Genomic DNA, 15,638 nt, shown 5'->3' with positions numbered 1-15,638 from the left:
TTCAGCCATTGCCTTTAGGTCTGGGTGTGTTCACTTATTTGTGCCTGTTTCTCCTGGTGGGTGTGTACCGATCTTTTTTGTTGTTTCTGTCACATCGCGGTGTAACTGTTAGGGGTGGCAGGGAGGTGGCGTTGTAGGGTAGTTAACTGTTGGGTGGTGTAGTAGGGGAATGGGAACATTTCAGAGCAAGTTTTGGGGAAGAGCGTTAGAATAAGGGTTAGAGGAGAAGTCAAGAAGTTGAAGGAAAAATTGGAGGAAGAAGAAAAAAAAGGACCAGGTGGTGCTTAGGTGGTGGATTATAAAAATTGAAGAAGAGGAAAAAAATTCCTTATTACAGGGACAAAAGAAAGGGGTAACGCTGATTGAAAAAGAATTGTAAGAATAGTACGAGCTTTTGTTTCTAAGGAGAAGAGAAAGAAAAGGAGTGAGGAGAAGAAAACAGGAGAAAGTAAATAAATAAATAACCAAGAAAAGGAATTAGTTAGTGTTTGTTTGGGCTCTAAGCTCCGCCCAGGAGCTGATGTGGAGAGAAAAGTGTGGGAAGCCTCGGTGGATTCAGGGCCTGTGCTGGAAACACAAAGGGCAGCAAGGATCAGTGGATGTGGGAGTGAATTTTAATTTGACCAGGGCATTCCTGAAGAAGCCTGATGTTTTCATTAATATGAGTGTCTTGTTGCCACTCTGACTTAAAGACAGATGACAGGTCAGATGGTATCACGGAACCTCCCCACATCCTGCTTTGTAATTGATTCCGTGACTTCGCTCTTTGCAGTTGCTAAGAAAGCTTGCCAGTTAATGAAAAAGCGTTTTCCAAACTCATATTCTATTGTCATTGGTTTTCATTGGTTATTCTTTGGAAGCGAGTTGCCAGGTCTTTCTTCTTAGTCTATCGTATTCTGAAACCTGGCCACCACGATGACCCTGCTAGTATTTAAGATTTTGGTGACATGGCCTCCAGCATTATAGCAACCCACTAGCCATTGTAGGTAACAAACTGGCATATGGATGGTAGAGAAAGAACTTTGGAAACCATCTAACTTAGCAGCCTCATTTGATAGATGGAGACAAGGGCTTCTAGAGAAGCTAAGACACCAGCCCAAGATTTTCACTTAATAATGCATATGTTTCATTCTAATTATGGACCCATGATTTCCCACTATTTACAAACAGTGGGGAGATTAGATGAATGAACAAATTGGAACTAGATGCTGTTGCCTCTCCGCCTCCTTCAGTTCTATGCCAGACTGCTTTGTGTGGTCTGGGCCAGGGACATTGGTTAGATGCATAAGCTCTCTTTCTGGGAAGTCTGCATGTGACTCTCGTCATGCTGTATTTCGTCGAAAACCTGGGCCTTGTCATTGTACTCTAAACTTAGATGACTAGTGTTTGTTGAGCAATTTAGATACTTTTGAAATGGGATCATTGAACCATGTACAATTCAGCCATGTGTAGAAACTTAATCATCCGACGTTAGGGGTGGGGACACTAAGGACTGTTTTAGTGATAGGGAAGATAGAAGGTTGTGTGTAGCACAGGGGAATGTGCTGATGAACCAGAAATTCATTGTTATGTCCACCTACGTGTACATACTGTGTACGTACACAGGGTGGTGGAGTTTTCTTGGGGGTAGGGAATGATAGTGATACGTGAACTGGCTAGACAGAAAATGTCAGCTGTGCTGGTGCAAAGTTAAAGCATTTCTGATAATCTTGTGGAATTTTTTTTTAAACCTATTTAAAAAGCAACTGCTTTTTTGTTGTTGTATTGTTAGTATTCTTGATTAATATCCTAACCTATAGAACCTTGTTCAGAGCAGGCGATCATAAATTCTGTTGAGGTGGACATTTATTCTTATTCAGTTTCTTCTCAAGGTGAAGCTAGCTCTTTATAAATGTCCTAGAGAAATACAGTCGCTTTCTGTCCACCCTTTGCAAGTAAAAAGGGTGGGTCGTTCCACTACTGCCACTTGTATCTTATCAGTGAGTCTTAAAGAAACAAGAAAATAAATTATGTTGAATGACTAATCCTTAGACTATCAGCTTGTCTTTTTGCTGAGGAGTTGAACATTTTGACAAGAAGCCTTTAATATGTAGAATAAAGCACAACAGTGCTTTAAGCAGTGATTCCTCTGGGAACGGACTCTAATTACAGTCTATTAGAAAAACAAAGGGCACACTCATGATACCTTCATAAACTTGACAAATCTTGTGAGAACACTGTGTGTGCTGGGCAAGACAAAGGGCTCGAGACCGGCTTCTGCTGCCTTTCAGATGTGAGGGCTGCTGCTTGTGGGTAGTGGGGGTCTTGGTAAACGTGTGCTCCCATCTTTGGCTTCCTCTTTGCCCCATCTTGATCCCATCCCCTGGTCCCTTGGCAAGATACACTACAGCCCTTTCCATTTCATTTCATTCCAAACTGGGAGGAGTGTGATATTAGCTGTTTACATGTATTGAATGAAAGATAGGTCGACTGATTGTCACTTAGTAATGCATGCGTTTCATTCTAGTGATTGGCCCATCATCTTTCAATATCACTAGAGGAAAATTACAAACAGGTGGGGTGATTCCTTCATGTGGTTAGTTTTGAAGAGGGACTCCTCATAGGGAATCCTGGGATACAATGGCCACGTTTTTCCTTGCCCAGGGGAGACCTCACAAGGAAGGAGTGCAGGCCCTTGCTCGGAGACCTCTTTCTCAGAATTGCGAGCATTGCAGAGACTGTCCAGGGCTGCTGACTTCAGGCTTAGAGCCCACTCAGCCCTCAGGCTGCTTCATGGAGTCTGTCCCCAGGACTTGTCCCTGCCACCCTCTCTTCCGGCTTTTCACTGTGCCCTGTTGATGGCTTCCATTTCTCCGCTTCCGCCCTGAGCACAACCCTTTCATCCTCCTGCCTATGTTGCAAAGGACAGATTTTATACTTTCTGACACATTTGATCAATTCTTGTTGATTTATTAACACTTTTATATTTTAGTATTTCACGCTATCTCAGCGGTTCTCAACCTGTGGGTCGCAACCCTTTTGGGGGGTCGAACAACCCTTTCACAGGGCTTGCCTGATTCATCACAGTAGCAAAATTTCAGTGATGAAGTAGCAATGAAAATAATGTTATGGTTGGAGGTCTCCACAACACAAGGAACTGTATTAAAGGGTCACACTAGGAAGGGTGAGAACCACTGCTCTAGCTAATGGTGTGAGTTACAAACGGGTTCCTCTGGGGAGGAAAATTCTTGCCAAGAAGCATGTTGCTAGAATATGTCTTCTTTATTTGTGACATCTTAGGACCCCAGGTTTGTGGCAGCTCAGAACAGTGTGAGCAGATAGGACTCATTTTTTCAATGATTTTGAAAATGTTAGACATAAATTTATTTACTTAGAAAACTATATCTATATCTCTCTTATATAACACATAACTGTTCTTGGAACTAGAAGCATTTAAAGGAAACAATGTCAAAAGTGACCGTGAGACAGAGTTCCTGACTTTGTCTTTGCCTGTAACGTTGATTACCGTCTTCAAATGACCTGTTCCATGTTGTTCTTGATGGTGTGAAGTTCTTTCTTTTTGTACTTTTTATTGTGGGTTACAGAGCACACTCGCTTAGTTTCTCATCCAACAATTTGTACATTTTATTTTGTGACCTTGGTCTCAATTCCCTGAGTGTAAGAGCACGCTTCTCACTCCCCTCCTGGGTTTCCTGTCTCCATTTGTCCCTTCTGACCTTTGTTTAGGTGCAAATGCTGCCCTTCTGGGCACAGGCTCCCTTCTAGGTTTAAAGGATGCCTAATGGCTACAGTCTCAGAGGTTCAAACCATCAGTCTCTCTCAGTCCTGTAAACTTGATCTTTTTCTGTGATTTTGATTTTGCTCTATATTTCTGCCCACGACCTTCCGTTGTGTTCCTGAATTTGGTGGTTGGTAGTAGTAGCCTGGCACCATCTAGTTCTTCTGGTCTCAGGGTAGTGGAAGCTGTGATGTGTGGAAATTTTGACCGAACTTCTCAGTGGCAATCCAAGCCCATCCATCCCTCCAGTTGTGGCATATGAAAACTAGCCCATTGAGTTTGAGAATTGTGTAGAATGTGACCCCTCTGGGTTAAGTTTGCTTGCTTTTCATCCGTCCTTAATCTGACAGCTGTGTCCAATAAGGGTGGAGCCTAGATCCTCTACTATTTTTCCATTATCTTGTTTTAGATCCCATACCAGTTTTACAAAATATGCCCCTCATAAACAGAAGTGAGTGAGAATTACGAGGGGCTGATCTCATGGTTAGGGAGCCCTGGTGATGCTCTGTGTTAAGTATTGAACTGCTAACGATAGGTCTATGGTTCAAACCCACCAGCTACTCTGTGAGAGAAAGATGAGGTGGTCTTTGCCTATAAAGATTTAGTCCTGGAAACCTTATATAGTGTTGCTATGAGTCGGTGTTAACTTGATGGGCAGCGGGTTAGCGAGTTCAACAATTAACCGTTTTCAGAGATTCAAGTCCACTATGAGGTGCCTTAGAAGAAACTTGTGGAGATCTATTTCTGAAAAGTCAGCCATTGAAAACTCCTTGGACCCAGGGGGATGGACAACAGAAAAGTGGGTGAAAGGAGATGTTGGACAGTGAAAGACATGAAAAAATAATAATTTATGAATTATCAAGGATTCAGGAGAGAGAGGAAGGTTTGGGGGGGGGGGCGGGGTGACAAATGAGAAGCTGATACCAAGGGCTCAAGTAGAAAGAAAATGTTTTGAAAATGATGATGACACCAAATGAACCAATGTGCTTGACACGGTGTATGTTATATGTAGATTATGATAAGAGCCGCCAATAAAATGATTTTTTTAAAAAGAACACTCCATGGAGTACAGTTCTATTCTGAATGGAACTGCCCTGAGTTGGAGTCCACTCAGTAACTGGCTCTACTGGTCAGTCTCAATGTTGGGTAAGATAGTGGGCCCTACAAAGGAAGGACATTGCTTCTAAAAGATTTTATAGATAACCTCACTCATAGTGCTCAATAGTTTCTTTAGTGTTTTATAGTGACTTCTGTTCATACCAAGGCACCCTGGTGGTATCATGGGTTAAGCATTGGAATACTAACCACAAGGTCGATGGTTCAATCCCACCAACCTCTCGGGGAGCAAGATGTGGCTTTCTCTTCCCATAAAGGTTGGCAGCCTTGGGAACCTCCTGGGGAAACCTCCCCCCATAGAGTTGCTATGAGTCAGGATGTACTTGACAATAGTGGGTTTGGTTTGTTCACACAATTTTTTTATCCTGATGCACGTTGTCCAAGTGCAGTGATGAAAATGCCTGGGTTTACCTTACCCTTCTTGGCAGCCGCTGGCCACATATGGCTTTGAACACTTGAAATGTGGCTAGTACAAAGGAGAACTGAATTTACAATTCATTTAACTTGACTTACTTTAAATTCAAGTGCAAATTAGTGGTTACTATATTGGATAGTGCAGCTAGATTAAGGACGGGCTGTAATGTATCCACTTTTGCTTCCTAGGCCCAAAGGTTGTGTGGTACCTTGCACACCCTGGGCATACACCGAATATGAAGGCTGCTATTGAATGAGGGAACTTAGATTCTGTTATTGAGAAGGGTTGACAAACACAGAGGGTCCTGAGCGAAGTAGGCTTTTGGAGAGATCTCAGGTGGAAAGACTGACTGAAGTCTGCACATTGGTTTTCAATGATAGAAGTCTTGAAAAGATGTATGTATATCCCTTAGGAGCGTTAGGATGGATCTGAACATGACTAGCGATGTCAGGCTCATTAAAAACAAGTTTTATTGGCACAGGCTTCGAATATGTCATTCAATCATTCGGCCACATTAAGTAGCGCCGTCATCACCTCCTCAGGCTCATTTTTAAGCTTACTGGTAAACCACGTTGAGGGCACTGCTTCAACAGGACCAGTGAGCGCTCCAGGCTGCATTGGAATCCATAATTTACACACAGACTTGTTTGATAAACAGCTCTTGGTTTCTGAGTTCATGCCCGGAGTTGAACCTGTCTTGTCGGAGGCCACCAGGTTATTTTCCTGTTTGGTGAAGTAGGTGCACTTGTTGGCCACATTGCTTCCAAAAGTATATGTGGTTAAACCGACCTGGGAGTTAGAAACCCTCTAGCTTTGAGTTTGAAGCTGCAGTTGACCTGAAATGTTTAGTATGAAACAGCAATTAGATGGTCCTGTGTGTCCCCAAATTTAATTCAAAATGTGTTTACAAAGCCAACATAACCATAAGTAAAAATCCTAGATTTGTCCCTGAGTTCTCAAAGTGTCAATATTTATGTTCAAGAACCGAAACGCAAAGTGTGTTAGTCAAAAGTATTAGTGTTTCCAATAAGCCAGGAACAAAAATCTCCTTGTGAGAGAAAAAGGGCTCCCTTGGTCAATGCTGGCTGAATCTTATGTTTTGGGCCCCTTCTGTTTCTTTTGAGGGGGTTCTTGTTGACTGCTGGGTCCACGTTTAGACTGATCACTAGCCAGGTGATACAGGCACAGCCCATTTTTGATTCATGAATATTTTGTTTATATTTCCAGAGCAAAGCACCACACTTGGAAGATGCCTTTGATTTCAAATTCTTACAGGGTTCCTCTTTTTGGTGGCTTGTTTTCCCCACGTAAAGCTTATTTACAGGGACATCTATTTTGGTACAACCAAGAATATAAATTCTAAAAAATTAGCAGCTTGCCCACCGTAGTTAATAAAATATCCAAGGCTTGTATTTTTGCGTCTCTAAAACAAGTGGCTAATGGAAGATTTAACGGCATGTTGATGAAGAACAGTCATTTGGTTGGCAGAAAATAATTAGAGCAAATGATTCCCTTAAAGTAAGGGTTTTTGGGAGTTACTTTTTTTTTGAGTCAATATTTAGTAAAATTTTCATTCAAAGTCAAGTTCCGAACATCGTTGAGCACACTGTTCATAATGAAAATCCACTTGTTGAAACTTTGTCTTATGAGCAGGACATTCTTCTAAAGCTAGCAAACAAGATGGATGATACTGGCCCTGGCTGATTTTTTTGTAGTTGGGCATGAAGAATTTACACTTAAAAAAATAATTCATGCTGTATGGTAGTATGTGTTGTAGGCCAAAAGAGTGGCTCAGATGGCAAGTTTTGGGAACGTTGAGAAAAGATAGTGTTCACCAACAGGTGTTGGAAGACTTCCTGAGGATGGTAGGATGTGAACTGTCTTTAGACCGGATCCTGAGGAAACTAGAGTGCTGCAGAAAGAGTGTCACCAAATCCAGGCAAGGCTTGAGTTAAGAGCATGCCTGGAGTATTTGGAAATCAGGAATAGGCATGTTTGTCATGAAAATTCCAGGCGGGGATGATTCAGGAAAGGAGGTCATCTAGAAGCCAGGCACAGGCAGTGCCTGTAACTCTATCGCAGTACTGCATGAGATCTGGTTGGTAAGCTACTCTGAAGGGAAAGACCCATTAAAGACTTTGAATAGTGTGTGTGAGGAATATAGGAGAAGTGAGATTTTTAGGAAGATTAATCACTATAGTGGTTTACAAGATGATTGGGAAGGGGAAGGTAGCAGATGAAACAGATCTAGACCAGCGGTTCTCAACCTGTGGGTGCCGACCCCTCGAACGACCCTTTCACAGTGGTCACCCGATTTATAACAGTAGCAAAATTACAGTTATGAAGTAGCTACAAAAATAATTTTATGGTTGGGTCACCACCACATGAAGAACTATATTAAAGGGTCGCGGCATTAGGAAGGTTGAGAACCAAGGAACAGAAAAGCGAAGAATGAATTTGGCCTATTTGTTTCAGAAGGATTTAAATTAATATGTATTTATTTATTAAGAGAGAAGACTGTCATTTCATGCCTGTATGACAGAAGCACACTTAGTCTGCAGGGTTGATTTGAAGGGAAGATGGGCTGAGTTTTAGAGTTCCAGAGGATGGAAGGAAATGTAGCTGCTAGGATGGAAATGACTCAGGATCCCAAGTTTAGGCAGCATCTCTTTTCTGTGGGTTTGTCAGTTGCATTTCTGATAATAGGTCAGAGAGAAACCATGACTGATTGCTGTTTCCTTAAGCTGTAAGAGGGTGTAGGGAGAGGGAGGAGAGTCAGGTGGCTTATGCAGAAGGTTCAAAGACCATGAGATTGGGAAACAAAACAAAAAACCACACTGGTTTCAATGACTTGATTTAAAAGTTGAAAAGCAGCATTCAGTGGAATAGTTGGAACTTGGAGTACAAGAACTTTGTGACTAGGTGATAATGAAGTAAAGGCAGAATGTGTGGGCCATACAAATGTTAAGCCCATGTTAATTCTTCAGCCACTTGCTTTCCCAACCCTTTTCCCAATGTCCAGGCAGGAAATAACAGGAGACAAATTCAACACTGCCCTACCATCTCTTGGTTAAGAGACTGATTGTAGCAACTGGAGAAGTGCTTGGTCGGGTGAAACGATTAGTTATTTGATCCCCATTGACCAGATTAGTTATATAACAATGACCCTCATTAATGAAGCTGACTGAAAAGGATGACTTGCAATGTAATAATATTAAAAATGAAACATTTACATTACTGAAAATTATGCTTCTACTAAATATTATGTGCTTCCCCCCCTTTTTTAAATCTCAGTTTCTATGCAGATTTTGGACCTCTGAACTTGGCAATGGTATATAGATACTGCTGTAAACTAAACAAGAAATTAAAAGTGAGTATTATAGATGTTTCTGTTTTGGTATTAACATTTTTAAACTGTGAACTCTGACAAATGAAATTGCTGTGCACATACCCTTTAGTCAGGTAATCTTATCTTTGGAAACTTATGTGAGTAGTTCACCTAGAAGTTGAACTTGATCTTCCTGATGGTACCACAAAGGACATGTTGACCTCTTTCATTTTTCCGGATGAATTGAAATGTGAGCTGAATGAAGTCATTGGAATAGTGTTCTAAGAAAGTACACGTCCCTTTAAGGTTGTCATTAATGAGTGTCTATCAGATTCTCCCCCTGGGCAATTTTTCTGAACCTCCAGGTTTGCTTCTAGATGCTGTTACCAGGTGATGAAAACATTAATCAAACTTAATGCTGTGGAGTCAGTTTTGACAAATGGTGAATTGTGTGTGTGCACAATAGAACAGTGCCCATGCCGGGTTTGTAAGGCAGTGAACTTTTGGAAGCAAATTGCCAGGCCTGTCTTTCTAGTTGCCGCTGCTTCGGTTTGAACTGCCAACATTTTGGTTAGTAATTAAGTCCTTAACTGTTTGCACCACCCAGGATCGCCCCCTCCCCAGATTAAGAAGGGGCCAGCCCTAGAGTTTCTCTCCCCTCTCGAGATGGCAATGCTGGTGTTCTCAGGATGATGTCCTCTCTAGAATATTCACAGCCGAGTGAGATTAATGAAATAGCAGTGACAGAGCCTGGGCTCTACCTGTTCTACGAGAAGTAGATACATTCATTATCATCTGCAGTTTTGATTTTACGTGGGGAGCTGGTACTTGGATATGGGTTTAGGCATGTGACTACTTTGTTCCCCCTTATTTCTTAGCACACGAGGAAAAATGATATCTATACTCCTAGATTTGGTGAATTTATTTCAACTGTTTTTCTTTTAATTTTCTAAGTGAGAATTTTAAATACAGCATTTCTGTTTGAAAGGCAGAATGCCATACAGCAAGCTCTTAAGGAAAACTACTAAATTATAGTACTTAATGTAGTTTGTATAGTGTATAATGTATAGGTAGCTATTTCTGCTGGGTAAATTGCTATTGATGTTAAAGAGTTTTATGTATATATAGGCTTTGTACACATTACCTGCTCAATGCAAATTTGATTTACTTTTTATTGAACCTAGGTATCTCTTTTGGAGTCTTTTCTGCTGAGTATGTAGTATACCTTTGACTTTATAGACTTTTGCCTTTTATCTCAAATGCTGAATGAGAGAGCTTTGTAGCTAACATTCATATAACATAAATTCTTTTACAGTAAACTTTTCTTGGAGCTAATTTGTAAAGTATTGCCTGACTTGAAAAGACACATGTAAATTCTCTTAACTGAACCACAAGTATGTTTTCCAGAAAAAAAGGTATTTTCAGTAGTTTAGCATATCAAGCTGAGAGTCTTGTATTCACCAAGGAAGCAAATACTGTCCTTTTCATATAAAGTGGATTTTTAGTGGATGAAATAACAAAGGAAAGATAATTCATAAACAGATGATTGATGTCTGTTTTTTCCTTTCGAGGACTGAATAAGTTCATCCTTTTTGGAATAGACGAGTAAGCAGCTTGTATGACTGGAGTCTTTAGTTAACAATCTGGGGCCTGGGTACTGCTTACGCTGACCCAAGAGAAAAACCTCATTATTAGGAAAGTAGAATTGCCGGTCTGACTCAGTGCTACACTTACAGCAATTGCCTGGGAGGAGATTGAATAGACTAGTTATTCTACTGTATTCTAAATTGAACAGTATAGGTAAGTATATATGAAGTATTGTTTTAATTTATTTTCATTTACAAAATGCCCTTTGAGCATTATGAAAGTTTAATAAAGTCCAGACAGTTCCCTTGGTTGATTTCCATCATCAGATAAACTAATGTGTCTGGAATGACATTTTAGCTTTGGCACAATTTAAAAGTATGTCCCAACATGTAATTGGCACATCTGTTTAAGGAATGAGTTTTCAAAAATGCTAATAACTCATAGGTTATCTCAATGAAGCATGACAGGTAGAATTTTTAGGTTAGGAGGAAAAGGTTGCTTTTTACCAATCCAAATTTGTAATGCCTTCCTTTCTGCCTTGAAGGATCTTAGGTTTGTTTTTTTTTTATCTTGGAAATTCGGATTATATCATCTGACAGAGTGATGGTTAGGATTATGTTAGAAAATGTACGTAAAAGTTTGTAAACTTCAAGATCCTCTTCACAAGAAAATAATGCTGATATTAGTGAACTCTCAGAGGTTAATACAGTAAAGACAGCTCTTTAAGGAAGTCTGAACACCCGCGTAGTCTTACAGCGTTTGCTTCCATCGAGAAAGGCATCTAATTATAGGATCTGTATGACAATTTTGTCTTCCTGATTTTATGGGTTCAGAAAGAAGAGTTGCGGGGGCTGCCAAAGACACAGTATAAAGTCAGGGCGAGATGGCCCAGCTCTTGACTCTATTATTCATGTTCCTCCTTTCTACCTTTGGTGGTGGCCACAGTCTTTGGGGTCCATTCTTCCTTGACTCACTCTCTGCAAGGCCCATTTTGACCGCCCATGGTCACCGTGATGCCACCGAGGTTTCGAGGCTCCTGCTTTTTCCACGCAGAAGACTCCAGCCGCTTCCAGGAGATGGATTTGCAAAACTCTCCCACTTGGTACACATCTTCTTGTTATTTTAGTTCTGTCTGAATCCAGTGTCACCTGTAGTTCTCCAGCCTCCTTATTCCCCCAGCCCATTGCCTCCCTGCGGAGAGCGGAGAGCGCTCACCTTTATCCCATGGGTACTCAGCTTGATAAGGCCTTTAGGGGCTTGACTTCCCTTTCTCTTATTTGCTTTGCCAGCTCCCGCCCTTGTCTGCTCAGTGGCTGATTTCCTGTACTCATTTCCGGGAAGGTTGCGCACCTCTGCCCCTCCCTGCTTTGGGCTTCATTCTGACCTCTACCAAGGGCTTCACTCCAGGAGTAGCATTTCCTTTTGTTGCCTGCTCTGACTGTCATGTCCTTTCCCTTGGCGTTGATAACTGCTGCTCCTCGAAGACCTTGTCTAGCCAACACCTCCTGCTCTTCTGGGCTGGGTGGAAGGCTTCCCAGGTCTCCCTATAATTCTCCGTACAGATCTTGCGCATGCGTGAATTTTAATTGCGCACTGGGCTGCTGACAACAAGGCCAACAGTTCGAACTCACCAGCAGCTCAGCGGGAGAGAGATGAGGCTTTCTGTCCCCATAAGCATGTACAGCCTTGAAACCCCAAGTAGAGTCCGAATCAATGGACTTGATTGACGGCAGTGGGTTTGGGTGATTTGTTTTGATTCTGAGTTCCCCCCAAGGTGGGAGGGTCTCCACAGAGACCAAAGCTCAGCCCCAGGTCACTGAGCACATTAAAATCTTCTGTAGACCATAATCGATCTCCTGGACAGATAGATCACCTTTTATCTCTCTGTCTGTAAAGGTTTCCAGGTCTGGCTTTCCATCAGAGTATTTTTATCTTTGTTAGACCCAGATTTCTTTAGTCTTTTGCTATTTAGCTTTGGGCTTCTTTACTGAACTCTGAATTCTACGGTGTTTTTGTTTCTCAGACTCCTCTACTTCTCTGAATAATCTCATACTTTTTAAACCAATAACCTTAGAGTTCTCCTTCTGTGTCATTTCCTAACCTTCAGCAGCATATTTTATTTTCTGCTTTAGGGATTCTTATACTTTACAGTTAAATTTAAAAAAATTCCCTCCTTTTTCTGTACTTATATTGCTAGTTAATGTTCTCTAATTATATTGCTAGTTAATATTTTGCAGTGCCTTTCTTCCAAGCTAAATTCATTTTTTTCATGCGTTTTAAGATGAAGATTTGAAATTATGATTTGTTGCTCTTTGTGTGTGTGAGAGAATGCATTTTATTTTGAGTGGTCTTAATTATAATTATATTGATTAGAATGAAAAATGATTCATGAAACCTTAAGTAGATTTAACAATGAAACCCAAAATCACTCACCAAACAAAAAAGCCTGCTACTGAATTTAAAATATATTAAATTTTTTTTTTAAGTATTAAGGGTTATGCACTAATTGGTTGTATTTTGCTATTTCTGGCCAATAGTTATTTTAATAGATTCAGTTAAGAGAGGAATGATTTATTGAATTGATAATTTTCAAATGTTATATTACTTAATATCAGTGATTGATAAGCTAGAGCATGTATTATTAATCTGTTAGTTCAGGGCATCCATACATCCATGAAGTTATATATGTAAAATTTTGTGTGTTTACATTTTTCTTCTGGATGATTCATAGTTTTATATCAAGCCTTCAAAGGTATCCTTGGCACAGACGATGATAAGATCCTTAGGTTAGAAGAGAAGACTATACTAATAAAAAATATAATAGCAATAGTTTAAAAAGAGAATGCCGTCTCTGAATTTAATCAGTTAAAAAATCTTTCAAGTACTGATTTAATAATCTGAATATCTAATAAACATAATATGATTAGACTGGCTTCTCCTAAATTAGTCACTGCAGCTATAGTGGTTGGTTTTGCTTTTCTTCGGAGAAAAACAAAACCTTAGCTTAGGAAAAAAATTACCTACAAGCATCTCTGAAAAAAGGGACTTTTTAGGGCCGTGATTTTCCTTTTTCTTTACTTGTTTGCAGGAATCAACAGGACAATTTCAGTAGTCTTGAGGACTATAAGCAAGTTTTAAAAGACTACTCACAGAGATGTAATTTTAAATATGTGAAATATCCCATATAGTCTTCTCAGAGTAATGGGGTGGATGGGTATCATGAAATTATTATATAAAATAGTTAAAAATTACAAGCAGATAGTGGGGGCTCGGGCAGTGTCATTGTTGCTGTGCAGTGATCCTGGCCTGGTAATGACACACCTTCCATGGTTTCAGGTGGTTGTCCACAGAACTGTTTGGATTTTATGTCTGCATATAATACGAATAATGACCCTACACCCACCCAAAGCCCACAGGAAACAACACTCTAGGGGACTCTGCAGTTGGATAATAATCTCCTCCCCACGCATAATGTGCACCTGATTTGTGTAAGATGGGATAATGGTTAGAGCACTCTCACTGTAACAACAAAAACATGTCCAGATTTCTGCAAGCAGTTATGTTGTTTCAGGTTCACAGGCTGTAGAGGTAAAGCAAACCCCATTCTAGATAGTTTATCTGGTTTAAAGAGATAAGGAAGGCATATGGAATGGGGCTACCATGGGCGAATTTTCAGGGGATGTATCCCTTCAGAGCCAGCGTCTCATGAATTCTTAGGCAAGAAAAATGCACTCTAGAGAATGTCCAGATGCCTTCAGCATGATCAAATGATAGCTATCCAAAAGAGTTTCTGACATTGACTTGCACTTTAATCAAATGTGCCATTGCACTGATTCAAAATGTGAAAATGTTAATCAAAATGAAAGTATGTCGGTACTATTTTCTTTCAAAAGCAACTGTTCAGCCAGTAGTCACTTATTTTAGCTGTAAGTAAAAACATCAACCACATTTTGTTTCATACAGCCGAAGAACATTTTCAAGTCTATCCCCTTCCTGAGACAGTTGGAGGTAAATCATGTAGTGGCCATGGCTGCTCACAGGAAGACCTGCTCGTTTTATTGCTTTTGCAGTGAGGTGACTACTGATTGCTATGGAGATGCTGATCGCTGCGGCTAGTACCAGGCGAGCTTAGTCACCTGAAAGGGAATGATGCCTTGATCCGCTTAATCTGACCAACTTGATGGCAGAGCTTGCTTGCTTAGGGGCAGTGCACGGGGCGCTTCTTCCGCGGCGTAAATAAAGCTGTGAAGAGGAGGACATCTGGGCTTCACTCATGCATTCCGTACGTCAGACAAACAAACATGGCGTCCTGACTGTGTGACAGAAGTATTTTATTTTTAAGCATGGCAAACGTACTGAAAGGCAGCTTGCAATCTGGGTTTCTTTAATTAGCCATACATTTTCTTTAGCTCTGAGCTTAGTTGTGTCACCTTTTGTTGTTGATTTCTTGACCAAAAGTCAACAAGCGCATGATTTATATATTTATCCTAATCCAAGAATGTTGTCTGGGTTCTTAGTTGTTTGCATAGCACTTAGCATTTCCATCTCTCCCTGAGTTGCAGTGACTTATTTTACCTAAGTAGTCACATTAGAATGTAAGCTTTCACATTGTTTTCTCTTCCCAGATGGACTACGTGTGAGGTTGTCTTCCTCTCTGTTATTCTATTATTGTGGTCGGTGTACTTTGGCTTACAAGTACCACTAAATATTTACATGTATATAATGCACTAATCTTGATTTACATAGGGGTGGTAAAACTTTGACTCAGGTAAGCAATGCTAATCTGGGAATGTCTATAGGTTTGATTTTGATATAGTTAACAGGTATTCAATAGAATACTCCCATTTCTTACCATGTTAAGTAAACCCATGGTTGAATACTTTTTTTCTTCACTCACCATCTGATTATCTGACAGTTTATATTTACAATATTAGTGTAAAATTGATTACCTGAATTTTCACATTAGCAACAGATGATGGGTACCCCCCCAAAAACCCCAGAATATTTTTTCAAAGCTACGTATTTAAATTTTTATTTTACAAAACAACCTTATCACCTTGAACGTACTCTCCATTACACTTCATATACATGTCAGATGTGCGATTCCATTCTTGGAAACATATTTGAAACTCATCTGTTTGGATGGCCGACAGCACCTCCCTCGGTTTTTTCTTCACCTCTTCTGTGTTGCCAACTTGCTGTCCTTTTGTGCCCCTCTTCACTCACAGAAACAAAAAGAAACTGCACAGAGTGAGGTCAGGTGAGTCAGGTGCATGGGGTAAGAGAGGCACTCTGTGTTTTGAGATGGTTGTGTGAGCAGGTGTATTGTTGTGGTGGCAAAACCAGTCTCCCATCTGCCACAAATCAGGCCTGTTGCTGTCGCATGTTGTTGAACAATCTTTCAGCAACTCTCA

General features: G+C 40.5%; 1 protein-coding gene and 1 non-coding gene across 5 annotated transcripts in view; both read left to right on the top strand.

Annotated features, from left to right (window-relative positions):
* CDC14A (cell division cycle 14A) overlaps positions 1-15,638 on the top strand; it is a 181,231-nt gene that overhangs the window by 15,774 nt on the left and 149,819 nt on the right. For 3 of the 4 annotated variants that reach the window (XM_045292117.1, XM_004699231.2, XM_004699230.3), the window contains exon 3: positions 8,604-8,679. The exons of the other annotated variant lie outside the window; for it this stretch is intronic. In XM_045292117.1, coding sequence (XP_045148052.1) covers positions 8,604-8,679 — 76 coding nt within the window. The remainder of the gene's footprint in view (positions 1-8,603; positions 8,680-15,638) is intronic. 4 annotated transcript variants of the gene reach the window in all.
* LOC115870244 lies at positions 1,839-1,968 on the top strand. The gene has a single exon (XR_004046614.1). It is a non-coding gene; the product is annotated as a small Cajal body-specific RNA 24 (non-coding RNA).

The sequence above is a fragment of the Echinops telfairi genome, unplaced genomic scaffold (assembly GCF_000313985.2).
Source record: "Echinops telfairi isolate 266 unplaced genomic scaffold, ASM31398v2 ScPeMD7_443;HRSCAF=831, whole genome shotgun sequence".
NCBI lineage: Eukaryota > Metazoa > Chordata > Mammalia > Afrosoricida > Tenrecidae > Echinops > Echinops telfairi.
This window is presented reverse-complemented; position numbering and strand designations above follow the sequence as displayed.